We start from the raw sequence: 26,548 nt of genomic DNA, 5'->3' as shown, positions 1-26,548 counted from the left end.
TGAAAAACTGAATCATGTTTCCTAGGACATAAAGCAGAATTAGCCAATATAAGACACCACTCAAAAACACAAAGAGCAGGGGAGATAAGATTCCCAACGTCACCCTTTCAAACACCACAATAACGTCGGACCAGGGTACCTATCAATAATCAGTTATCACAACCCCACCAACCGACTACTTATCGCATATTGTTTGGAATGGACATAAAGCACTAAACTTATGACACACATATCTAGACATGTCCAGCCAAGAGGAAAAGTGAGGGCTCATATGTCCAAAAGTATAACTATAGAAATTCAACCCAATTGCAAGAAAATACACTATTTATATTTCGTTTGGACCTTTCTTACGTTTCATTTGTTGACAAGAACCACCAGATGGAAAGAATGTTCCAATAAAAGCTTTATCTATAACCACTGATCTGCTTTGAAAATCCCATTCTCAGTTAATGTGTCCTTCATAAATAATCTGATGAGCAAATTTGGGAACCCCGTCATCATCTCTGATATTGGGGGTCATTTACTAAGGGCCCGATTAGCCTTTTCCCGACGTGTTACCGGAATATATCCGATTTGCGTCGATTTTCCCTGAATTGCCCAGGGATTTTGGCGCACGCGACTGGATTTTGGCGCATCGGCGCCGGCATGCACGCAGCAGACATCGGGGGGCGTGGCCGAACAAAAACTCGATGGATTCGGAAAAACCGCTGCATTTTTTTTAAAAAATTGGTCGCACGGGCCATACTTACATGCACCACAATGAAGACGATGAACTCCAGGGCACCCCGGCGGACTTCAGCGCAGCAGCGACACCTGGTGGACATTGGGCGCAGGACCTTCATGAATCGCCGGAAGACCCGAACGCTCGTCGGAGAAGCCGCCGCTGGAACGCGAATGGACCGGGTAAGTAAATGTGCCCCATTGTCTCCAATATCCCTGAAGATCAGCACATGGTAAATCATAAGTATTACAAAGTTCTCGTGAAACCAATGGGATGTTTGCTTAATGCATGGACACACTTGGTCCTCCAAAAAGAAATACATATGTTTAGTCACCGGTCACTCCTGCCATTTAATATAGACTTTAACTTAATTTTTGAAACAAAACCAAATATCTCAATGTTTCAGAGTTGCATATTCCACAAGATCCGCATTGTTGGCTCTGCAAGTGGTTGGTCCGGTCTGGTCCTGCTGTCTATGGGAGATGACTGAATACTCAACATCATTCGATGGCTGCCTTACCTAAAAATTTATAAAATAATTTAAAAAAAACTGAAAACAAGAGCATTTACACTAATTTTCAATAAGCAGCATACATTCCTAAACAAGTTGTAATGTGTATTGATTAGAGATGAGCGAGCACTTAAATGCTTGGGTGCTCACTATTCGATACGAACTTATTCCGACGCTCGAGTGTTCGTATCTCCCATTAAAGTCAATGGGAGACCCGAGCATTTTTTCACTGAAAGAACACATTAAAAGAACAGTGCAGAATAACACATTACAGATGTTTACAGATGTTTTCCTTGTAAGAACACATTGAAATAACACTATTCTTCACTTTGCAGGTGTTCGCGTATGTCTTCCGCTAAGTTCGTAGATGTGCGCTCACATCTGCAAAGTGAAGAATAGAATAAAAACAGTGAAAACAGTGAATACAGGACCATTTAAGTGCAGAACACATTGAAAGAACGCTATTCTTCACATTCCAGATTTTCATGCACATCTCCTAACTTAGCGGGAGACATGCGCGAACACCTGCAAAGTGAAGAATAGTGTTATTTCAATGTATTCTTACAAGGAAAACATCTGTAAACATGTGTAATGTGTTATTCTTCACTGTAAACACAATGTTCTTCACTGTCTTTTATTAATTTAATGCTCAATCTCGAGCCGGCGAGATACTCGTCCGAGCAACGAGCTGGTCCGAGTATGCTAATACTCGACCGAGCATCAAGCTCGGACGAGTATACTCGCTCATCTCTAGTAATGATCTCACCTCAAAGAAAAAGTGAACAAAAAAAACCCTTACATATATCATTAAATTCCGGTGCAGTTTTTGGCCAAAATGTTGGGTTGGGGATTTCAGTGCTACTGGTAGCGAGACAAAAAGTATTGGATTAGCTAATTCCCTGGATAACTTTTGGGAGGGGGGAGTTCATTAACTGATTTTGAAGACCCAGGGTCAAACGTACGGTCAGTTTCGTTGACTCAGATCATTGCTGCCGGCACAGTACAAGAGATCCCTAGGTTATGTACAAGATAGGTTCCTTAGGTTTGTTCTTAAGTTGAATTTGTATGGTCGGAACTGGTATATTTTGTAATTGTGACCCCAGACAATTTTTTTATTTAAAACTTTTCTACACCTTACACCTTACACCTTACAGCTGATCATTGCAGCCTACGACTAAAATAAAGCATCCAGAGAGGTTCATCTGAAGTCACAGTGGGCAGAGAGGTCCGTCTGTAACTAGGAGTCGCCTGTAAGTCAGTTGTCCTTAGGACAACTGTCCAGGGTGAGCTATTCTTTTAAGGAAATGTTTCCCTCACTGAGAATTACTTACTTCTCCATTGCTGTAAATTACATGATTTTCTCCAACGTTCACATCCACCGAGGTCCTAAAATAAATGTAACAAAACTGACTCATGATTCAAACTTAATTTCTACTTAACACTGCCCCATGTGGCTGTATATGGCATTACAAAAAACAAAAACTAATATAAATCTGCCATTTCGTAAATTAGCTTTTTGACAAACTGCAGAATATTATAACATCTGGTTGAACCTGAAGATCAACCAAAAATACCTTCAAAGTAAAAGTTACTGGACTCACTACTGACTATAGTTTATGCCTATTTTTTTCAATTTGTTAAATGTATTTATTATTTAGATAAGTGATATTTCACCTATACTTTGGGGAAAGTCTCTCTTATATGCAGCAATTCATAATGAGAGCAATAATTTTTGAACCCTAAAGTAATGAAACAAATAAATAATAGATTCAGATGGAAACTCACTCTGATTTCATGTAAATTGGCTGAGGTTTGGGATTGGTCTGGATATTTCCATACTGATTTTCATTTCGAGTCACTTGACCCTAGAAGACAAAAAGTGCAAAAACAGAAGATTTATTTTTGAAAGATTCTTTGGATGAAGGACATGGAAATATCAAGCAATGGATCTGATGGTCTTCAGTACAGATTAAATAAGTGAACCAGTTACTAGTAGACAGTTATCGTCATTTTCAGACTGTAAGATCCACCTTACTATAGGGTTCACCCCAGATTATGCAATTCAAAAAAGGCAAAATTAATTTTACACCAATTAAAATTATGGGGCAGATTTACTTACCCGGTCCATTCGCGATCCAGCGGTGCATTCTCTGTGGTGGATTTGGGTCCTGCCGGGATTCACTAAGGCAGTACCTCCGACGTCCACGATGCTGTGCTGAAGACCATCGGATTACATTGGAGTTCACCGTCCTACCCTGGGTGAAGGTAAGTGCATGTCGAGCGACACTTTTTTTTAAAAATGCAGTGGTTTTTCCGAATCGGTTGGGTTTTTTTACAGCCATGGCCCCTGATTTCCGTCGCGTGCATGCCGGCGCCGATGTGCCACAATCCGATCGGGTGCACCAAAATCCCGGGGCAATACAGGGAAAATCGGCGCTAATCAGAAATATTCGGGTAACACGGCGGGAAAACGTGAATCGGGCCCTTAGTAAATGACCCCCTATGTGTTTTTCACTCACTCACTCATTACTGTTACAAATATTTTATGGCATGAACACCCTCTACGGGAAGCATGTGAACAGTCACATGTTTCTGACATCACTCTAGGTCCTGGAGGTATTATTCATGTTGGGACGGCATAGATAGGAGAGCAGTGCAGAGGCTCTTCCTCAGAACTGCCCCCGATCTACAGGACAGTGGTCAGGAGCGTCAGGCAGTGCCGAATCCTCATGACATTTGAACTATAAGATGAAAGCACTTTTTGGCACGATTTTTTTCTTGCTAAAAATAATGTTTTATAGCCTGAAAAATATGGTAATTCCAATTGTTATACACTGAAAATAAAAAGATACTCATAGGATATAAGCATAGCCATACAACACCACTCACACTAGGAGGACTCCTGGTAGAGACTGTTCCATTGACTGGAGGAGCAGATTTCTTGTTCCATCTGTTGAAAACAATAAAGAGTTTTTATACATCCTGTTGAATTATGGGGGTCATAACTAAAAATAGAAAGTTCTATATGAAAAGTAAAGTTTTCTTGTTCTAATTAGAGATTTCCATGGACAATAAAGATTTGTGAGTGAATACTTTAAATCACAACATTTGAAGGAAACCTATCACCATGGATCTACCTATTAAGGTAGATTGGGTGGTAGGTGCCTTTATTGTACGGGAGGATAGGCCTTTTAAGGGCTAATCTACGCTTTCCCTGTATCATTTTCTAACTTTTATTTCCCTAATATGATAATTTTCTAAAGAGGCTACTGGGGCGTGGAGTAGCTGGAGCTGAGGCTATGCCCCGCGGTTACTCCACGCCCCAGAAACTTCTTTGATCAAGGATTATAAACCAAGCACACTTAAATGCTGGTGTGTGCTCCCTCTAACAAAAACTGCTCTTATTTAAAGCTTCTTATGCCCTTGTTTTTAATAAAAAAGTCTTTAGAAATTATGCAAATTAGTCTGAGGGGCTCCAGCCTCCATTAACAGCTATGGAATCCTGAACTTCTCAGGCTCATTTACATAATTTTAAGAAGCCTTTTCTTAAAAAAAAAAAATAAAGCAGATCCTGCCAGAGGGGGCTCGCACCAGTATATCAATGTGCTTGGTTTAAAATCCTTCATCCCGGTGGTAGATGTCTTTAAAGCTTTTATTCTCCTCAGATTTATCATAGTGTGTTCACCACTTTGATAACTCCTAAGGACTGCACTTATTTTGAAGTGCACATTTTTTAAAATGTTAGAGCCCGGAGTTTATTCACACATCTATAGACTTTTTTTGTACAAATCAATAATAAAAATAACAACATCTGAAAACAGTAAATAAAAAATACATGATATGCAAAGACAAATATGGCGCAAACCAGATTTAATGGTGCACAGTGAACTCCAGGATGTGCATAAAATGCCAAAAAAATCCCAATGCACCAAAAAAGTGCAAAAGTACAACAGAAAACCCTGCCTCCAACAAAAAAATTCCTTTCTTATGTTTAAGAAAAAAAAAAAAAAAACAATCAAGAAGTAGAACGATATAACCAGAGAAAAATGAGGAAAATGGCAGCAAATATATGAAACAATGTTTAAAGGGGTGAAATAAAAGATTTTCATAGTTTCACTGTAAATAAGGTTGGAAAAAGACGTCAATCAAGTCCAACTTTCAAGAATTAAAGAAATGTTTTTTTTTTTCCCCACCACCTGAGATATTTTTCCTAAACCTCCCAGTAGCCCTCACAATCGATGCTGGCACCAATAGTGGGTGACAACTATATAAATGCCGGAAACCGTTGGCAGCATATAAATCAATATGGCGTCTGTGTGTGGTGGCACAATCATGCTCACTGTGCTACTTACGGCCATGACGTCATCGGAGAGCACCAATCCTCTCCAAAATGCCAGTGCCAAAGGCATTTGAACAGTTAACACTCACGATCTGTGCCAGTATCAATCACAGATCTTAACAGGGCAGGGGGTGAGCACAGCCGAACCTAGGCCCAAACTTTTGACTGGGTTTGGGATACCCCAACATACAATGTTCAGTAGCGACCAGCTCATTGCTACCAATAATCTGAGGGACATCTCTACCAACTGTGGAATAAAAAGGAAATTCCAAAACATATTGGAGGTACAATAGTAAGAGACAAAGCCCAACAATGTTCTCTCAAACATCAGTAAGTAGGTAAGTATAAATACCTTAGGCAAATCCACAGAATTAAAAACATCACAACGAATACTCCAGCAGTAATCCCTAAAATCTGACGTAAATCCACTTTTTCATCTGCAAGATATTGAAAAAATATTATGAAACTGTCTAGAAAAGATTTTTCCCAGTAGATTGCGACAGTTTTGTGTCGGACTTTGCATGTTCTTTTCAGTTTAAACTGCTGGTATTTGCCTGCACCACATTTGTGTCAATATCGACCGCTTTGTGTTAAGGCTGCCGTATCCTTCATGCAACACACATTTCTGCACTGGAAGGGGCGTTGTGGTGGTCAGTTGGACCATGTGCCACACTTAGCATACAAAGTTTGACAAAAATGTGTTGCACAGCCCATGTTAAAGGTGCCCCAAAGAAAAAGTGGTGCACTATGTCGGGGCAGTACAGGAACCTCAAGATTCATGGAATTCAGGAATCTAGTGCCCCCTGCACACTACACAGGTAACTGCACAGAGTACAGACTGCACTGTTCTTAGTAAATGTGGGCCAATATTTACATGAGACAAAAAAAGCATTATTTATGAAATTGTTGTGACCCAAAGGGTGCAGTCACATGTACCACTGAACACTTTACCACTTTTATTCTGCTTAGAAACAAAATCAAATGCCAAGGCCCAACCCCATATATGTTTTTACAGAAATGCATGAGATCGGTAACCAGCGCTCATTGGGGCACATTTACTTATCCGTTCCTTGACGTTCACAGAAAGTTGATTGCCCAACCGGAATGTACTCTGCCGCGGTTCACTAAGATTGTGCGCCCGATATCCTGCATGTGTCGCTTCCCCGCTCAGGTCCCCGGAGTTCACCTTCTTCTTCCTGGTGCATGTACATGCTTGGGCTTTCAACACAATTTGAAAGTTAAATCCCGGCTCAGTCCGAATCAAACGGATCATCCGACGCCACGGCCTGCTGATTTCTGTCGCATGAAAGCCAAAATCCGATCACATGCGACGAAAATGGCAAACAGTTCGATGAAAGTGCGATCCGCAACCCTTAGTAAATAAACCCCAGTGTCCTTCATTTGAACAATAGAGGACACCGGGTGCTGATTACCGATCAAATGCATTTCCTTAGAAAAGCATATGCAATTGGGCAGTGGCACAACCCCGTGCACTTTGATTCATTTTCTGAATGCTATCTATGACAGCACCTAAGTCCATACATCTGATATACCAATACCAATCATACCAATGTGAAGTAACAGTGTGATAATGAAGAAGAATGTGCGGCCCCCTGGACTGATTTACGATACCACCAATTCCAGGGGAAGAGACATCTTTTGTTTCTGTGATGCCCATGTGATAATTTACTAACCAATGAACTATGGACATTACCTTTTTATCTTTAACTATCCAAGCCCAGATCCTGCCCCACTGAAAGTTTCTGTATAATCCTTTGTGATGCAAATAAAGCATCTCCCATCTGCCTAGCCCTGCATGGCATCACTTCTCCACAGAGATTGAGATATTATACCATACTTTGTCTTGATGTGATTTCTCTGAGCTCACTCTGTGAATTGTATTAGTAATTAGAGAACCTGAGGTTGTGTGAACAGGGGCAGAACTCTACAGCTGGTAGCGAACCCAGGAACTACACTCGAGGACCTGAGAGGGTTCCCAAACCAGCAATCAAAGGCGTTTTCTAGCCATTCACTGGATTGACCCGAGCTTGATCAACTCAACTGAACATGGAAAGTTCAATGATTTTTTTGTGAATCTTTGTCTTACCTGTGACGTTGGTCCAGTGTTTGAGTTAGTTTAACTTCTAAGCTGACCCGAGGGCCGCACCTAAGTGACAGGTCTCGGACTCTGCTGTGTAGTTCCAAGAATATATGCATTGTTATAGTGTCACTGCCAACCCAGGTTACTCTAAGCCTTCTCCCGACCGGGTGTGGTTATTGCTGCAGCGGTGGAAATATTGAGTATTGAGTTGTGTTCAGGTCTCATATAGCAGACACTGACGGTTGCATTTGGGCGGATGTTTATGTAGGGAGGGATAGTGAGGAGTCCCAAGCCTTGAAGAGTGAGTAGGGGGCTTGGGGCTGGTGTTGCTTTGTACTGGTATGTGGTGGTGCCCATAGACCTGGTTCCTAATAGTCAGAATTGGTAACCAGTGACATTAGAAACTACTTCAGTTGACTTGTAAGACGTTCAATTGGTTTACTTTGTGAGCAAGTGTTGAGTACTAAAACATTGTGGTTTATTGTTTCCTAATATTAAGTTCTGTGGAGTTATGTCCCTGAGTATTCTGCAGTCCAGTTAAAATTCTCTTATCCACAAATGTAGGACAAATCCAGATTTATCTGCAGAAGTTAAAATTCATTGCCCCCAAAAAGAAAGTGTATCCATTAGCATTGAGGATTTTCTGTTTGCAGAAGTAGTGTCCCATGATTATAGAGCAAGCAGTCGCAGCCAGTGTCACATGTGTTTGCTCAAATTCTGTACCTTTTGTCTTTGCATCTAGATTTTTATTTGTTTTCACTCAGTAAGGGAAGTAATATGTGTGGAAAGTCTTGCCACCAGGTGGCCAGGATTCTTCAAGTGTATATAAAGTAGTTATACCCTCAAAGAGTAGAACAGAGGTCTAAATGTTCTGTTTTATATGTTTATGCCCGTTTTATCTTGTTCTAAACTTATATTGTCCATTTTGTCTTTTTTAGCCCAGAGAGCAGTTGTACAACTTCAAGATCAAGGTTCTAAATGTATGTATAACCAGTGTTTTTCCCTAGGGCAATGTATATCTACTTGATAGTGTATTCTAGAGAAGGTTTAGAGCTCAGAAATGCCCATGGAACTCCATATAGATAACACCAAAAAAATAACAGTGATCCAAGGTTACCAGCATTGAGAAGTACTGGCTTGAAACCAAGTAAAGGAAATAGATAAAGGCCCATAGCTCATATTTTAGTAAGATGAAACCCTCCAGTGTTTGAACAGACATAACCCAAACACTTAAACAGCCTGGTACTAACATTTACAATATGTTTTCTTTTTATTTTGAGCAGGTTCTGTCCAGCTGACATACTGCCTTTGGAGCAAGGGGGGAGAAGATCCAGGTATTTGGTTACATTTAATTAACATGATTATGTTTCCCATATGGCCCAGGAGACAGTAGGATTTTCTCATGTCAAAGTTTCAGTACTCTGACTGTGTACTCTTTGTGGATGGTTCCAGGTATTATCATGAAGGTAAATGTTATTAAGATGTTATATGCTGTCATTGCACAACCCAACAAGGAACCAAGTATAAGAAACACAAGCACTTTGATTGCATATTAGCAGAAGAAGTGGAACATAATGGAATTGGAAGAAGTATGTCCCTTAGCTTAGGGTAAGACAGATAGCATGTACATAGATTCAAGGTACATTTGGAACAACAGGCTTCACCAATGGGGACTTTGGAGTCCCAATCCACTCCCTTAAAACTCAAGTGGTTATAAGGATATCTAGAAAGGGAAAGAATAGGAGGAGTCTAATCAGCAGACAAGTCCAAGTACAAAGGAGGGTGGAACGTAAGGCTCTGCCCATCTCAAACTGGTGAAGAAATCCTTTCCCCTTCCCACTGCTGACTAACTCCTAAGTGATTATCATTTTAGAGGGGACTGTGAAGTATTGCTGTATAATTAATGAAAATGCTTTTATTTTTATATGCTAAATGCTGAAACTAAGAGGACGCTCAACTGTGGCTGAAGATAGATAACAGTGTGATAACACAATCCTGCAGAGAAGCTCCTGCAGAGAAGCTCCCTGGACTGATTTACGATACTACCAATTCCAGGGAAAGAGACATCTTTATTTTCTGTGATGCCCATGTGATTATCTACTAACCAATGAACTATGGACATTACCTTTTTATCTTTAACTAACCAAGCCCAGGTCCTGCCCCATTGAAAGTTATGTATAATCCTTTGTGTTGCAAATAAAGCATCTCACATCTGCCTAGCCCTGCATGGCATCATGCATGAGATATTATACCACACTTTGTCTTGGTGTGATTTCTTTGAGCTCACTCTGTGAATTTTTACTAGTAATTAGAGAACCTGAGGTTGTGTGAACAGGGGCAGAACTTGACACCAACAATTGTGGAACTCGAGCGGTTGTTCCCGAGATACATTGCAATTAGTGATGAGCGAGTATACTCGTCCGAGCTTAATGCTCGGTCGAGTATTAGCATACTCGGATCGGCTCGTTGCTCGGGCGAGTATTTGCCCTGCTCGATAACGAGCATTTAATTTTAAAAAAAAAAAAGTAAAGAACAGTAAAAAAATACAATTTAATCATTTAATTTAATCATTTAATTGAAGAACACAGTGAAAGAACACAGTGCAGAACAGATTGCAGATGTTCGGGAACATCTGCGATCTGCTCCGGAGACACGCGTGCAGAACGGTGTTCTCCGCAATAGTATTCGAAGAACAATATGTGTAGAGAACAACTTGCAGATGTTGTCAAACATCTGCAAGTTGTTCTTCACACATATTGTTCTTCAAATACTATTGCGGAGAACACCGTTCTGCACGCGTGTCTCCGGAGCAGATCGCAGATGTTCGCGAACATCTGCAATCTGTTCTGCACTTTGTTCTTTCACTGTGCTCGTTCAGTTTATAATTTTACTGAAAAATGCTCGGGTCTCCCATTGATTTCAATGGGGCTCGTTACTCGAAACGAGCACTCGAGCATCAGGAAATGTTCGGCTCGAGTAACGAGTACCCGAGCATTTTAATGCTCGCTCATCTCTAATTGCAATACTTTAATTTACTCAAAACTTTTTTCAATAAAAATAAACACAGTTGTTTTGCACATTTCTTATATTGGAGGACCTTGGAAGAATAATCATAGGAACTAAGAGGCAAAGATCCTGGGCCTATTTCTTTGTTTGAGCGGTGGGAGATACCAATGTGCGTGTGCTGGGAGAGTTCCAAGCACTTCATGTATATAAGCATCCGCTCAACTTGACCTTTCTCAAGTGTAGACCATCAGTTTTGTAAAGTGAAGTACCCCTGTTAAGAATCCTAGGTGTCAATATCATTAGAAACCAGTGGCGTAACTAGAAGCTGATGGGCCCCAGTGAAAAGTCTGTGCCAAGCCCCCAACTATAATGTATGGTTTATAGTACTTATCTACTCATATGGGAAAGTGACAACATAAGGGCCCCCTAAACCTCTTGGGCCCGGGTGTGACCGCAACCTCTGCACCCCCTCAAGTTACGCCCTTTTAGAAACAACTAAATCATTCTGATTGTATACATACATATCACAGGGATCTGTAACGGGGCGGATTCTCTTCTCCCCACAGAATTTCGGGCAGCACAGGAATAGGGCTCCATGTCCCTGGTCACATTCCTCACTGTCATCTCCCGTTCTCTGTCTGGTAATCTGGTTTCCCCTTTGTACCATTCATAGTCAGATACATCAGGCCTGGAGACGCTGTTACATTGTAACGTCACATCACTTCCTTCTATTACTTCATCCACCCCGATCACTGTGATGGTCACATTTTTAGGTGCATCTTTGGAAGAAGAAGATTTATTACACATATTGAAAATTACCTGAACCCTGCAAATTGGCAGAAAAGGTTATATGTTAAAGAAAAAGCCAGCCAAATAGTATAAATAATTGTAAACCCTAAAGAGAACCTGTCACCAGAAATTAGTGACTGGTGACAGGTTCCAGTAGCCTATGCTATGCAGATTTTATAAAAAATGCCTTTGTCAGCATTCTGAATCATTTCATTACTTTATAAAACTTTATTTCACATTACCTGACTCCCTGCCAGAAGCATGTGGTCAGTTTCCTCCACACATTGGAGCTCCTTCACCCCTCCCTACTTACTGTCATGTGCATTGAGCAGGCAGGGGAGGGAGGGGGAAGGTGTAGATAAGTGGAAGAATGCATGAGGAGACACAGGCTGCCACTGCTCCTCCCTCTGGACTCACCACAAGCTACTGGCAGGGAGCCATGCAGGCTGGAGTAAGCAGTTAAAAAAAACCCTCCAATCAACTTTTCTGGTGCTACCGTTGTCCCTCTGGGACGTGCTTCTGTTCAGGTGAACCACTCCCCTCTGCACAGCCACTCACACGGGGAAAGCTAGAGTACGCTCTATGACACTTGTATGGCACCGTACGCCGCCAGGTCACCATAGCTGTCTATGAGGAGGTCATCGGGGGTGAAGAAAGATAAAAACTGTAGATACTCTACGCAGAGAAGCCGCCTCATATAGTCAATAGACATTGGAGTTTGGTAAAGGACCAGCTGTATTACAACTGTTTAAGTGCTGTAGTTCAACCCAACAGCCATGTTCAAAAATGGACGCCACCATCTGCCATCTTGGTTCTAATAGCTTTTCCCTTATGTCCTCATCTGAGGCTCCTAGGTCTATTATCCCCTGTATTGCATTATCAATGTATTATTGATCAGATATGTTTGGGTTTTTTCGAACCTCCCTTTGTCACAAATTAACAAATCAATAACTAAACAAAAAAATAAATGAACAATAAAAATTAGTTCTAAATTGTTGACTTTTTTCCATAATCTTAACAAAAGAGATCAAATGGTCGTTTATGGTTTATGGTATCAATGAAAAAACAGCTCGTGCAGAGAACAAATGATATTGTATACATCTCCTTACACAGAAGAGTACAAGTGTCGGACTTCCGCTAAAAGAGAAATAAACATTTTCTTAAGATTTTCATTCTTTTATGGAATTAAAAACAAAATACTATAATCTCAACGCCGTTTTTTCCCTGAATTGCCCCGGGGTTTTTGGTGAACGCGATCGGATTGTGGCGCATCGGCGCCGTCATGCATGCGACGGAAATAAGGGGGTGTGGCCATCGGAAAACCCGATGGATTCGGAAAAACCGCGGTATTTAAAAAAAAAATGTGTCGCTTGACACGCGCTTACATGCACCCAGGATAGGATGGTGAACTCCGGCGGACCTCGGCGCAGCAGCGACACCTGGTGGACATCCGGTGCACTCCCTTAGTGAATCGCTGCAAGACCCGACTCCTCGACAGAGAACCCGCCGCTGGATCGCGACCGGGTAAGTAAATGGCCCCATTATGTGGTTTTCATTGCATAACTTTTCATTTTCACCTAAATCTACTTACATTTGATGTTCAGAATCCCTGACGTCACTCTGAAGATATTATTTATATACTGGGCCTTGCATTGAACAGAACTCGCATCATCCTCATAGGAAGGAGTATAAGTCAGTTCTGATTCTTCTCTCCATGATCCATCCTTTAGATCCACTGACTTCTTTATAACATGACCGGGTTTGTTCCATTGTAGATCAGGAGGACTGGAGCCGCACGTGTGATATACAGTACATCGTATAGTGGTGGCTTCTCCTTCCGTCATAATGTCAGACACAAGAAGCTGAATGTTCACTTTATCTTTGAACAATTTGAAAATAGTTATAGAAATTGTTGTTGCCAAAATGATAACTAATATTTTGTATTTTGATTACAGTATAAACATAGTAAACTAATCTGGCCCTTGAAGAAGCTGTTTGTGTATATAAATATTCCAAAAATTTTAGGGTAACACAACGAACCACATTTATTAAAGGGGTTTTCCCACAAATTAAAGTAAGGCCCACTCCACGGGATAGGGCCTAACTTGCTGATCAGTGGCAGTCTCCAGTGCTGAGACCCCCACATATCTGTCGGACCCCTCGTGCTCAAGGTCTGTGGGGGTTTTAGCACTGATCAGCAAGTTAGGCCCTATCCCGTGGTGTAGAGTGGGCACCACTAGTGGCAAGACTGGCTCCCCCAGGTAAATTGCCTCCATTACTAATCTGGTTGAATTACCTGGGATTCCCTTCTCTTCAATGTTCAGCCATTTGTGTTCTACTGTTGGATTCCCTCAATGAGTCGAAGGCAACAGCTGTATACTACGCCTCGATATTTGGCATTGCCATACTCGGGCCATTTTTAAAAAATATTTCTTAACGCCCTTATAGATATTTCTACCGGGATACATCGAAAGATGTATAAAATCTTGGGGAAAGATGTGATCTTACGATATTGTATTCTGCCAACCCAAGACATATGCACATCTCCCAATCTCCTAAAATCTGCTCTGATGGTTGGTTTCAGTTCTTCTAAGTTCTTCCTAATTGTTTCACGTCCCGAGGATTTATTCCCTTTTGGGCAGAAGAGAGAAATGCCATTTTATTCTGACCCTACGTCCAACCATCCCAGTCCATGCACATATGATATGTGTTGCATGGTCTGACTTGGACAACACTAGGGCCGAGTCATCATTGTCACGTTCTACCTATAGACCCGCATGTGGTGAACCCTCAAGTTTTTGGTCGCATGGGCTTATTTCAGAAAAGTCAGAAAAGGACCTAAAATTGATTGAAAAGCCTTGAAATATATTTATATATTTTTTTAAACAAAATCTGGCGCAGGTGAATCTAATAGAAATAAATGTTACTTATGAATATATTGAACATAAGCGAGAGATTTCCAGTGGTTCCTGGTATCACATTTAATATATTTACCTGTAACAGAGAGACTTAGATATTTATATTGTGTCTTAAGTGCATTTAAACTTCTATATATCCCTGGATAATAATCACCACCATCCTCCCATCTCACAGGGTCTATCCGCAGGGTGCAGCTCTTATCTCCGGGCACCAGGGAGGTTCTGTCTCTATATTTCTCCATCACTGATGATGAGTCCTTGGTGTTTAATATCTCTGGATAATCACTATATCTGCTTAAGTACCATACAGTGCCGGATGTATGTCCATGATATGTACAAGGGATCTCCACACAGGAGCCGAGCAGAGCCGTAATCCTAGAAGGGAACGTCCACCACTGACATAAAGACCCCAGATAGAAGCCTGGAAGCAACGAGCAGAACATGAGGCCCCAATCACAGATTCTCATTATATCCGATTATTCTCTCATTGTGAGACGACTTACCCTGACAGATGAGGAGAAGATAAAGCTGCTGCAACGCCTCCATTCTGGATGAGGTAGGTCAGTGACTAAAACAGGAAACCTGGTCATATGGAATATGGAATATGTGATACAGAAACATGTAAGTTTAATTCCATAAATATATTCAGCTGGTTGTTGTTATCTTCAGTATATATATATATGTAATACAGAGAGCTGCTTGCCAGTCCTTACCCAATAAATGATTTAGCATTATCTTCTCCCCGCTTTGTGACCCTCCATATCCAAAGGGGTTTTATTCCATCCTAACTAAATTTAAAAGAATACAAGTCACTATTTTCTACAAACCTGGCAAATACACATGCGCTATATGGAATATGATGGTGCTATATGGATAAAGATTATTATTATTATTATTCGGTGATTTCTCATTAGGTGGCTCATCATTAGGACGGTTCTATCATATGTCTGTCTTTGCAGTTACGCTGCTCATCAAATTCATTTAAGTGGCTTTTCACATTGATTAATATCTGTCTTATGCTAAGCTGTGTATAATCTGCTCAGCTCCTCCTGCTCTATAACATGCTGCCTGCAGATAGGACACTATGTGCAATCTGTTTAGCTCCTCCTGCTCTATAACATGCTGCCTGCAGATAATAATGTACATTATTGCACATAATGTACAATCTTGAAAGCTTCTGGTGCAAAAAAAACCCATCAAAATATATACTTTCAGGAAGATAAATATCACTTTGTTTGTATCACTCACATCTCATTTAGCAATACTGACAATTAGGTAGAAATAATAATAATAAGAGCAATGGGTCACATGCTGTGCAGTAAGATTTAAGAAGAAAAGCATAAATTCATTTTTATATTCCACTATATTTCTCTATTGTGATGGGGTCTCCAGTGGGGGGTTGTGTGTGAGGACTATGGGGAGAAGAGAGATTGAAAAAGGGACCGAAGGAGAGAGTAGAGGTAAAGATTATAGAGAGGAGGGGGAGAAAGGAAGGGGAAAGGAGAGATATGAAGGGGGACCAAAGGAGAGAGTAGAGATAACAAGCGTTTAAGAGAGGAAGGGGGAGAGGAGAGATGGAAAAAGGGACCAAAGGAAAGAGTAGAGGTCAAGAGAGTACAAGAGAGGAGGGGAAGAAAGGAAGGGGAGAGGAGAGATGAAAAAAGGGACCAAAGGAAAGAGTAGAGGTAAAGAGAGTATAAGAGAGGAGGGGAAGAAAGGAAGGGGAGAGGAGAGATGAAAAAAGGGACCAAAGGAAAGAGTAGAGGTAAAGAGAGTATAAGAGAGGAGGGAGGGGAAGAGAAGGAGAGATGGAGAAGGGGAGAGTAGAGGTAACGAGAATGTAAGAGAGGAGGTGGAGAAGGGAAGGGGAGAGATGGAGAGGGGGACCGAAGGAGAAAGTAGAGGTACCAAGAGTTCAAGAGAGGAAAGGGGAGAGGAGAGATGGAAAAAGGGACCAAAGGAGAGATTAGAGGTAAAAGGAGTATAAGAAAGGAGGGGAGAAAGGAAGCCGAGAGGAGAGATGGAGAAAGGGTCCGAAATAGAGAGTAGAAGTAAAGAGAGTATAAAAGAGGAGGGGGAGAAGGGAAGAGGAAAGATTGAGAGGGGGACTGAAGGAGAGAGGAGAGATGGAGAAGGGGAGAGTAGAGGTAAAGAGAGTAAAAGAGAGGAGGGTGGAGAAGGGAAGGAGAGATACAGAGAGGGACCAAAGGAGAGAGTAGAGGTAACGAGAATGTAAGAGAAGAGGGGGAGAAAAGAAGGGGAAAGGAGAGATGAAGAGCGGGACCGGAGAAAAGAGTAGAGGTAACAAGAGTATAAGAGAGGACGGGGAGAAGAGAGATGGAAAAGGGACCGAAGGAGAGAGTAGAGGTAAAGAGAGTATTAGAGAGGAGGGGGAGAAAGGGAGGGGAGAGGAGAGATGGAGAGAGGGTCAGAAATAGAGAGTAGAGGTAAAGAGAGTATTAGAGAGGAGGGGGTAGAAGAGAAGGAGAGAGGAGAGATGGAGAAAGGGAGAGTATAGGTAAAGTGAGTAAAGGGGTGGAGGGGGGAGAGTGGAAGGGGAGGGGTAAGAAGGAAGAGGGGACAGAAGACGTGAGTAGAGGTAAATAGAGTATAAGAGAGGAGGGGCGAGAAGGGGAGGGAAGGGGAGAGAAAGTTACTAGTCGCATAGAGAAAGAGAAGACTAAGTGCAGCCTGACTTATACAGTGGATAAGCTCCAGGTGAGATGAAGGTAGCGTCTAATTCATACATATTTATTTGAAGAGAACCTGTCAGGATGATTTGGGACACTCAACTACCCACACATCCTAATGGACCGGTGGTTTAGTGTCTCCAACCGCCAATTAGCTTTACAGTCTCTTTTGGCTATAAAAAAATTGCATACTCACCTTGTTCCAGTGCTCCTTGTGCCTGCGCAGTCGCGTAGTGAAGCTGGCATACTACACAGGTGCAACTTTGCGTATGTGCCCTTGGTGCCTACACAGGCACATGGAGCAGCAGAGATGGGTCCAATGTGCCTCATCAGACCCATCTCTAGGTATATATTAAGGTTTATGTTTTCAAAGCATCCATGGAGAAACCACAAAAAAAGGCGATATAGGCCAAGGAACCACCAGTCCGGTGACTAGTGCACCACTTCTAGTAACTATTCATTTCAAATTTTAAAGAAAGTTGAAAATTTATAATTTCTTTACTCTGTCACACCCTTCCTGTACTGTGGTCTCATCTCCCCTCTTTGATGATTGCTTTGTCTGATATGTAGAAAATATTAAACAACACTTTAGAGACTATGGGCCACATGTATCACTCGTTTTTTCTGTTGTTTTTGCGCCTTTTCATTCAGGTGCACCGTTTTTGCGCCATTTTTGCGATTAAAAGCCAAACTAGCCCCGCAGCAAAAATAAGCAGCTTTCCCTCATCTATCTTACCAATCCAGATGTTTTGCTGCGCCTAATGATATTCATCACTTGCAACGTTTTCATTTAGGCGCAAAAACGGGCACAAAAACACTCCAGCCCGAAGGTGGCGTTATCTGAGAAGAAAGCACTGAGCCCCTTTGCAGAACAGCTCATTTCTAGCAGCAAAGCTCAGCCAGACACTGGTACACATAATAGATACATTAGATACATTACAGACACTGGAACATATAATAGATACATTACATACATTACAGACAGGAGCTGCAGACTCTATTTACAGTTCATCACCTTCTATTTACAAAATATTCTGCAAAACGCTGAGCTCACAGCAAGAGAGAAGAGAACTTTGCAGAAGTTTGCAGATACTACAAACAAGTGTCCTCCATGTAATTCTGCACAGTGTCTGAGGGGGATATTGTGCAGAATTACAGGGGTGCAGCAGGAGACCAGCACTGGGGGATCCCCTCCAGGAGAAGCCACTGCTGAGGAGGTCACTGGGTGCTGGGTGTCACACACCTGGGTGCTGCTGAGGAGGTCACTGGGTGCTGGGTGTCACACACCTGGGTGCTGCTGTGAGTGTTATCTTCATTCTGGGCTGTGGGAGAAGCAGAGAGGAGCTTGTAGCAGGATGACATGTAAGTGCCCGAATCTAACATTGCACATAAACTGCGCCAAAATTGCACCTAAACTGTGTTAAAGTAAAGTGATTAATAAGAGGCAGAAAATATACTTATCACAGATGGTTGTAGCTTGTGATAATTCTGGCAAAACAGTGCGCCAGAATTTATGCGCAACTACTACACTTAGGCGCACAAAAGTGATAAATGTGGCCCGATATGTTTGCAGTAGTGTACTGTTCACACTCCCTCCCGCATGAATTGTGATCCCTCATGGGCAGGGTCATCCATACTCTTGTATTAGTTCAGCTCTTTAGTTTGTGTTTATTGTACTTACTGTAGCTTTTACTTGTCCAAAAACAGCCAAGAGGTGAATATATACAGATTTCAGCTACAATGATTAGCAAAGCGTACATGTAAATAATTGATCACATGACTTTCTGCATCATGATGTATACATTTTAGGGACTCTTGAAAAGCTATTTAAAGGATCAAGTGCAGAGTTGCAGTTTTCTGTCACGTTATATTTTGCTACATCTATAGCCAGTAAATATATACAGTAGAAGGACTTACCTTGTGTGGGTGGATATGAAGGCTGGTTAAAGGGACGGTTTGTGATGTACAGCAGTCTCCAGTATTCTTCAGCTTGGGAATATTGCAGTTGTCCTCAATCTCTGCTCAGACCTACTAGGAAAGCCGGACAGGACCTGTAATCGTGGATGTTTGGGAGGGTTTATCACTGGAATGGTCTCTGCCTCTCTCATATAGAGATAAACTCCTGAGATAAACTCCAACTAAAAGTCAAAAGCAGCTGATAAGAACACGAGATAAGAGAAACCTCATCCCCTGACACAATGTCCTGTGTGATAGAATCTGCACAGGAAATACAAACACCCAATGTCCAATGTAAGAGAAATTCACAAGAACTAGAAAGGTCATAATAGTCACAAAAAAGTCAAACAAATTAAAACTCAACTCATTTATTCAATGTGACCTTGTTTCATCCAAAATAAGCAACTGAAGTTTAGAAAATACATCCAATTCTGTTTTTCACACAATTTGGGCTGAACTAGAGGTCATAAGGTCTCCAATCTACAGTTTGCATTTAAAAAAAAAAAATGGCTTAAAAAGATGATGGGGCTGATTTACGAAGGGTCTGCGGCTGCACTTTCATCGGATTTTCCGACGTTTTTGGGAATTGCGCCGTTGGGACAGGTATTTTTAACTGGGGATTGCGCTGCACACTATTGGATTGTGGCACGGCTGCGCTGCTGTCATGTGACAGAAATTAGGGTCGGGCCGTCGACTAAATCGGAGTGAGCGTGGGATTTAACTTTCAAATTGTGTCGCAAGATCAAGCACTTACATGCACCAGGAAGAAGAAGGTGAACCCTGGGGGGCCTGAGCGGGGAAGTGACACATGCAGGATATCGGGCGCACGATCTTAGTGAATCGCGGCACAGGGTATTATACACGGACAATGCACTTACATGCACCAGGAAGAAGAAGGTGAACTCCGGGGACCTGAGCAGGGAAGTGACACATGCAGGATATCGGGTGCACGATCTTAGTGACTCCCCGCACAGCGCATTATACACGGACAATGCACTTACATGCACCAGGAAGAAGAAGGTGAACTCCGGGGACCCGAGTGGGGAAGCGACACATGCAGGATATCGGGCGCAGGATCTTAGTGACTCCCCGCACAGCGCATTATACACTGACATTGCACTTACATGCACCAGGAAGAAGAAGGTGAACTCCGGGGACCTGAGCGGGGAAGCGACACATGCAGGATATTGGGAGCAGGATCTTAGTGACTCCCCGCACAGCGCATTATACACTGACATTGCACTTACATGCACCAGGAAGAAGAAGGTGAACTCCGGGGACCTGAGTGGGGAAGCGACACATGCAGGATATCGGGCGCAGGATCTTAGTGACTCCCCACACAGCGCATTATACACGGACAATGCACTTACATGCACCAGGAAGAAGAAGGTGAACTCCAGGGACCTGAGTGGGGAAGCGACACATGCAGGATATCGGGCGCAGGATCTTAGTGACTCCCCGCACAGCGCATTATAAACGGACAATGCACTTTTGTGTAACGCGACAGACGGGTAAGTAAATGTGCCCCAATATATCTCATCCCTTTCTCTGCCACAAAATATTACTGCATCGTTGTATCCTGCACCAGGTCTCCAAATAATAAGGAGATGATCAATATTAACGCTGAATTTCTAGAAAAATTGCACAGCTCTGTACACAGTGACCTGGATTTATTATCTATACTGAATATTACACTGTATCCCATATAGATTAATCATAGTTTTACATATTTGTATAAAATTGTGGGTTTTCTTTACTTTAAACTTGAAGATTTGAAAGGAAGTTAGAAAGTTCTCATTTCTCCCCTCTATTACACACAGTCAGTGTTGTCCTTCTGTGGTTCTTTAGTCTGATAAGTAGAAAAATATTTGAAAACTTTTCAAATTCACAAATCCCTTTCCATCACATATTATGGAGAACTTAACACATTTACCCTGGGGTTACACTGTATCAGAAGTCATTAGTAACAGATGTGAGATACCACCTCTGGTTATTATGTAGCTGAAAATGAATAATTACTTACATGCCGAGTCCTTCGAGGACAATGAGAGGACATTGGTGTGTGATCTGTGGCATAGATCTGAGGAAGTGACGTAAACGTGTAACATCGTCTACTGTGAAGAGGTTTTTTATTGTTACTTAGCAAAATTAAAGCAGTTTTCGAATAACTGTCCTGTGTAATTTCTTGGTGTAAAGGTAAAGTTCATGAATTTTCAATGAGGTCTTTATATAAACATCCAATGGGTTCTCGGCATAGGCATCGGTCACTAATGGTTGGATATTGCCAGTGATCTGTGGGGGTCTGACTGTTGTAACCCATTAAGAAAAAGACAAATCTTCTAACTATTAAAGGGGTTGTTCTTGTAGAAGAAAAATGACAATATTATGATGTGCCCTAAAAAAATAAAATCATCAATGTCACCAGTTTTCCTGGACAGATGTTTGTCTGCATGGATGACATCCCATTGGAAAATCAATAATGCCAATGATTGGCTATAAGGACCTAATTCTCAAGTTTGGAGGGGGGGGGCGCCTCTGACCAATCATAGCTATGGCTAGTTGCTAGGGGGTTCAATTTGCCGGATTGGCTGTTTGGTCGCTAATCCGGTCACATATCCAGGTCGTACGTGATCATTGGGTCCACTCATCTTTACTAATAAGGCACATGATGATGTCATCCTTAGTACCTTTCATAATAAAGTGTCTTGGGGGGGGGGGGGAGTAATGGGGGTTATGAAATCTGACAGGTAACTGCTTCTACTTTTAATTTTTACATCATTATTCACATATTTCTGAATTTTTTTTTAAATCAGTGAAGCATTTAGCTGGAACTCTATGGGAGGATTTTTCTGCATACAACCCTGAAATAAGCCTACAGCCAGAATTGCAACGATTTTCTCCAAAGTAGGAGGATCGTGAAGGGGGTGCATCTGGCGGCAGAATGGGCTTTGCGTGGGCCTGGCAGGCTATAGAACAATTCTATGCCAAGTCCGCCCTGGTGGTGCAACCACCACCAGATTTATCAGTGGTCACTAGAGATGAGCTTGATGCTCGATTGAGCATTAGCGTACTCGAAACTGCTCGTTGCTCGGACGAATACTTCGCCCGCTCGAGAAAATGGCAGCTCCCACCGTTTTGCTTTTTGGCAGCCAGAAACAGAGCCAATCACAAGCCAGGAGACTCTGCACTCCACCCAGCATGACGTGGTACCCTTACACGTCGATAGCAGTGGTTGGCTGGCCAGATCAGGTGACCCTGGGATAGACTAGCCCCTGCCCGCGCTGCTCGGATCATTCTGTGTCTGGATGCCGCTAGGGAGAGAGCTGCTGCTGGTCAGGGAAAGCGTTAGGGTGTTCTATTAGAATAGTGTTAGGCAGGAGTGATTCTACAAGAACCCAACAGCCCTTCTTAGGGCTACAATAACGTTATACATTTTTTTTTTTATTTGCTTGTGACTGGGCTTGCTGGCACTAGTAGTGCAGCTAGTACCATATTGTGAGGAATTTGCAGGGGGACTTGCTACCGTTGTGTTTAGCTCTTAGTGACACACATATCCACCTCAAACACCAAAGTAGGACAATTTATTAGGGGTTTGATTTCAATTAGGCACAGTCTGCCATTTACTTTTTATTTTACGTTTATTTTTTCATAACTCAGCGTCATCTCATCTGGCATAGCAGTGTGCTTTCATACTTGGCTAGAAAATAGCCATAGGAGAATCCAAACGGCTTACTTAGGCCTACAATAGCGTTATATATTTTATTTCTGGTTGATCTGCTGGTGGCTGTCCTTGCTGTAGTGCACCTACTAGCAAATTGTGAGGAATTTGCAGTGAGACTTGCGACCGTCGTTGTGTTTAGCGCTTAGTGACGCACATATCCATCGCAAAGACCAAAGTGGGACAATTTATTAGGGGTTGGATTTAAATTAGGCACAGTCTGCCATTTACTTTTTGTTTTACGTTTATTTTTTCATAACTCAGCGTCATCTCATCTGGCATAGCAGTGTGCTTTCATAGTTGGCTAGAAAATAGCCATAGCAATAGGATAGCATCGTTTGGTTTTAAAAACTAAAAAACACAAAAAAAAAGTAAAAAAAAAATTAAAGTTACAACTTTCATTTTCAAAATGTTTAACCCGAGGGCTAGGGGTAGAGGACGAGGGCAGGGACGTGGGCGTCCAACTACTGCAGGGGTCAGAGGCCGTGGTCCTGGGCGGGGTGAGACACCACCTGCTGATGAGGGAGCAGGGGAACGCCGCAGAGCTACACTCCCTAGGTTCATGTCTGAAGTTACTGGGACTCGTGGTAGAGCACTGTTGAGGCCAGAACAGTGCGAACAGGTGATGTCGTGGATTGCCGACAATGCTTCGAGCCATTTGTCCACCAGTCAGTCTTCCACGCAGTCTACCCATGTCACCGAAATCGGCACTCCTCCAGCTCCTGCACCTCAGCCTCCTCCCCCCCCAGTCTGCCCCGTCCCAGGAAAAGTTGGCATTTGAACCGGCATACTCTGAGGAACTGTTTTCTGGACCCTTCCCACAGTCACAAACCACTTGTCCGGTTGCTGCTGAGCAATTTTCCGATGCCCAGGTTTTCCACCAGTCGCAGTCTGTGGGTGATGATGACCTTCTTGACGTAGTGGAAGAAGTGTGTAAAGAGGTGTCCGACGATGAGGAGACACGGTTGTCAGACAGTGGGGAAGTTGTTGTCAGGGCAGGAAGTCCGAGGGGGGAGCAGACTGAGGGATCGGAGGATGATGAGGTGACAGACCCAAGCTGGGTTGAGAGGCCGGGTGAACACAGTGCTTCTGAGACGGAGGAGAGTCCTCGACCAGAACAGGTTGGAAGAGGCAGTGGTGGGGCCAGACGGAGAGGCAGGGCCAGAGCTGGTGCATCAGCGCCAAATGTGTCACATAGTGAAGCTCCCGTGGCGAGGGCTCCCGCGGCGAGGGCTAGATTTTCAGAAGTCTGGAGGTTCTTTAAAGAAACACCGGATGACCGACTGACTGTGGTGTGCAACCTTTGCCAAACCAGGATCAGCAGGGGTTCCACCACTACTAGCTTAACTACCACCAGTATGCGCAGGCATATGAATGCTAAACACCCCACTCAAAGGCACCAAGCCCGTTCACCTCCGGCCGGGCACACCACTGCTCCTTCCCCTGTGTCATCTGCTAGTCAGCCCCCTGCCCAGGACCACGGCCCAAACACCTCCCGTGCGAAAACCCCATCTTCGCCTCCACGATCCTCCACAGCATCCACCAGCGTTCAGCTCTCCATACCCCAAACGCTGGAGCGCAAAAGGAAGTATAGCGCAACCCACCCACACGCCCAAGCCCTCAACGTCCACATCTCCAAACTGCTTAGCCTGGAGATGCTGCCCTATAGGCTGGTAGAGACCGAGGCCTTTCGAAACCTCATGGCGGCGGCCCCCCAGCCGCCACTACTTTTCCCGATGTGCCGTCCCAGCCCTGCACAAGCACGTGTCAGAGAACATCATCCGTGCCCTGACCAACGCCGTTTCTGACAAGGTCCACCTGACCACGGACACGTGGACGAGTGCTGCCGTGCAGGGCCACTATATATCGCTGACGGCACATTGGGTTAACTTGGTGGAGGCTGGGACCGAGTCTGACCCTGGGGCTGCTCATATACTGCCGACGCCGAGGATTGCGGGGCCTACCTCGGTCCAGGTCTCAAAGGCCTACTATGCCTCCTCCTCCTCCCACCCCTCCTCCACCTCCTCCTCCGAACTACCATCCGTGGGCATGGCGCCATCAGTCGCTAGCTCTAGGCACAGCAGCAGTGCCGTCGCTAAGCGACAGCAGGCGGTGCTGAAACTGCTGAGCCTAGGCGATAAAAGGCACACCGCCCAAGAACTATTACAGGGCATCACGGCGCAGACTGATCTGTGGCTGGCACCGCTGAACCTGAAGCCAGGCATGGTTGTGTGTGACAACGGCCGTAACCTGGTGGCGGCTCTGCAACTCGGCAGACTGACACATGTGCCATGCCTGGCCCATGTGTTAAATCTCATAGTTTAGCGTTTCCTCAAGACATACCCCAATCTGTCTGATTTGCTCACGAAGGTGCGCCGCATCTGTGCGCATTTCAGGAAGTCCAGCACAGATGCTGCCACTCTCAGGGCAGTGCAGCGCCGCCTCCAACTGCCCGCTCACCGACTGTTGTGCGACGTGCCCACGAGGTGGAATTCAACATTAACCATGTTATCCAGAGTTTACCAGCAGCGCAGAGAGATTGTAGACTGCCAGATGTCAACTTCCACCAGAACTGGTAGTCAGGTCAGTCAGCTTCCTCAAGTCTACAATGAGGAGTGGACGTGGATGTCTGATATCTGTCAGGTGCTGAGTAACTTCGAGGAGTCAACACAGATGGTTAGTGGCGATGCCGCCATCATCAGCCTCACCATCCCGCTGCTTGGCCTGTTGAAAAACTCTCTGATCAGCATGAAGTCAGAAGCTTTGCGCTCGTCACAAGAGACAGGGGAAGAAGATTCCCTTGTTGATAGCCAAAGCACCCTCAGGTCTGTTTCTCAGCGCATATCGGAGGAGGTGGAGGAAGATGAGGAGGAAGAGGAGGAGAATGTTGGCGAGACACAAGAGGGGACCATTGTTCAGTCCTTCACTGTTCAGCGTGTATGGGCAGAAGAAGAGGAGTTGGAGGAGGAGGAAATGGACAGTCAGGCCAGTGAGGGGAGTGAATTCTTGCGCGTTGGTACTCTGGCGCATATGGCAGATTTCATGCTAGGCTGCCTATCCCGTGACCCTCACGTTCAAAGAATTTATTCCAGCACCGATTACTGGGTATTCACTCTCCTGGACCCACGGTACAAGCAAAATCTTTCCACTCTCATCCCTGGAGAGGAAAGGAGTGTGAGAATGCATGAATACCAGCAGGCCCTGGTGCACAAGCTGAAACAGTATTTCCCTTCTGACAGTGCTAGCGGCAGAGTGCGTAGTTCTGCGGGACAAGTAGTGAGGGAGAGTAGGCGAGCAGGCAGCTTGTCCAGCACTGGCAAGGGTACGCTTTACAAGGCCTTTGCCAGCTTTATGTCACCCCAGCAAGACACTGTCACCTGTCCCCAGTCTCGGCAGAGTAGGGCTGATCTTTACAGAAAGATGGTGAGGGAGTACGTAGCTGACCATACCATCGTCCTAAATGATCACACAGCTCCCTACAACTACTGGGTTTCAAAGCTGGACATGTGGCACGAACTGGCGCTGTACGCCTTGGAGGTTCTTGCCTGCCCTGCCGCTAGCGTGTTGTCCGAGCGGGTTTTCAGTGCAGCTGGTGGCATCATCACCGATAAGCGTACACGCCTGTCGACTGACAGCGCTGACAGGCTGACGCTTATTAAGATGAATAAAGCCTGGATTTCTCATAATTTCCAATCTCCACCAGGTGAAGGAAGCTCAACCTGAATAATTTATGCACTCCTCCTCCTCATTTTCCTCCTTCTCCTCCTCTTTGTACACTAAAGCAGAGGAAACTGGCTAT

General features: G+C 43.7%; 1 protein-coding gene across 4 annotated transcripts; it reads right to left on the bottom strand.

The window, feature by feature from the left end:
• Window positions 1-760: 760 nt before the first annotated feature.
• Window positions 761-19,202, bottom strand: LOC140134587 (sialic acid-binding Ig-like lectin 9). Of its 4 annotated transcripts, none has more exons than XM_072155016.1 (10): window positions 18,993-19,202; window positions 14,889-14,932; window positions 14,462-14,806; window positions 13,059-13,346; window positions 11,200-11,457; window positions 5,924-6,008; window positions 4,122-4,182; window positions 3,018-3,097; window positions 2,564-2,618; window positions 761-1,241 (listed from the first exon to the last, which is right to left on the bottom strand). In XM_072155016.1, the coding sequence occupies exons 2-10, from the start codon at window positions 14,929-14,931 to the stop codon at window positions 1,116-1,118; spliced, it is 1,341 nt and encodes a 446-aa protein (XP_072011117.1). In that variant the 5' UTR covers window position 14,932; window positions 18,993-19,202; the 3' UTR covers window positions 761-1,115. The 4 variants fall into 4 exon arrangements, with proteins under 4 accessions (XP_072011117.1, XP_072011116.1, XP_072011118.1 ...); XM_072155015.1 differs by lacking the exon at window positions 18,993-19,202 and adding an exon at window positions 15,099-15,175 and having other exon boundaries at window positions 14,889-14,967; XM_072155017.1 differs by lacking the exon at window positions 14,462-14,806.
• Window positions 19,203-26,548: the final 7,346 nt, after the last annotated feature.

This window comes from Engystomops pustulosus, chromosome 6, assembly GCF_040894005.1.
Source record: "Engystomops pustulosus chromosome 6, aEngPut4.maternal, whole genome shotgun sequence".
Taxonomy (NCBI): Eukaryota; Metazoa; Chordata; class Amphibia; order Anura; family Leptodactylidae; genus Engystomops; species Engystomops pustulosus.
The sequence above is the reverse complement of the archived record's forward strand: the minus strand, read 5'-3'. Positions and strand labels throughout refer to the sequence as shown.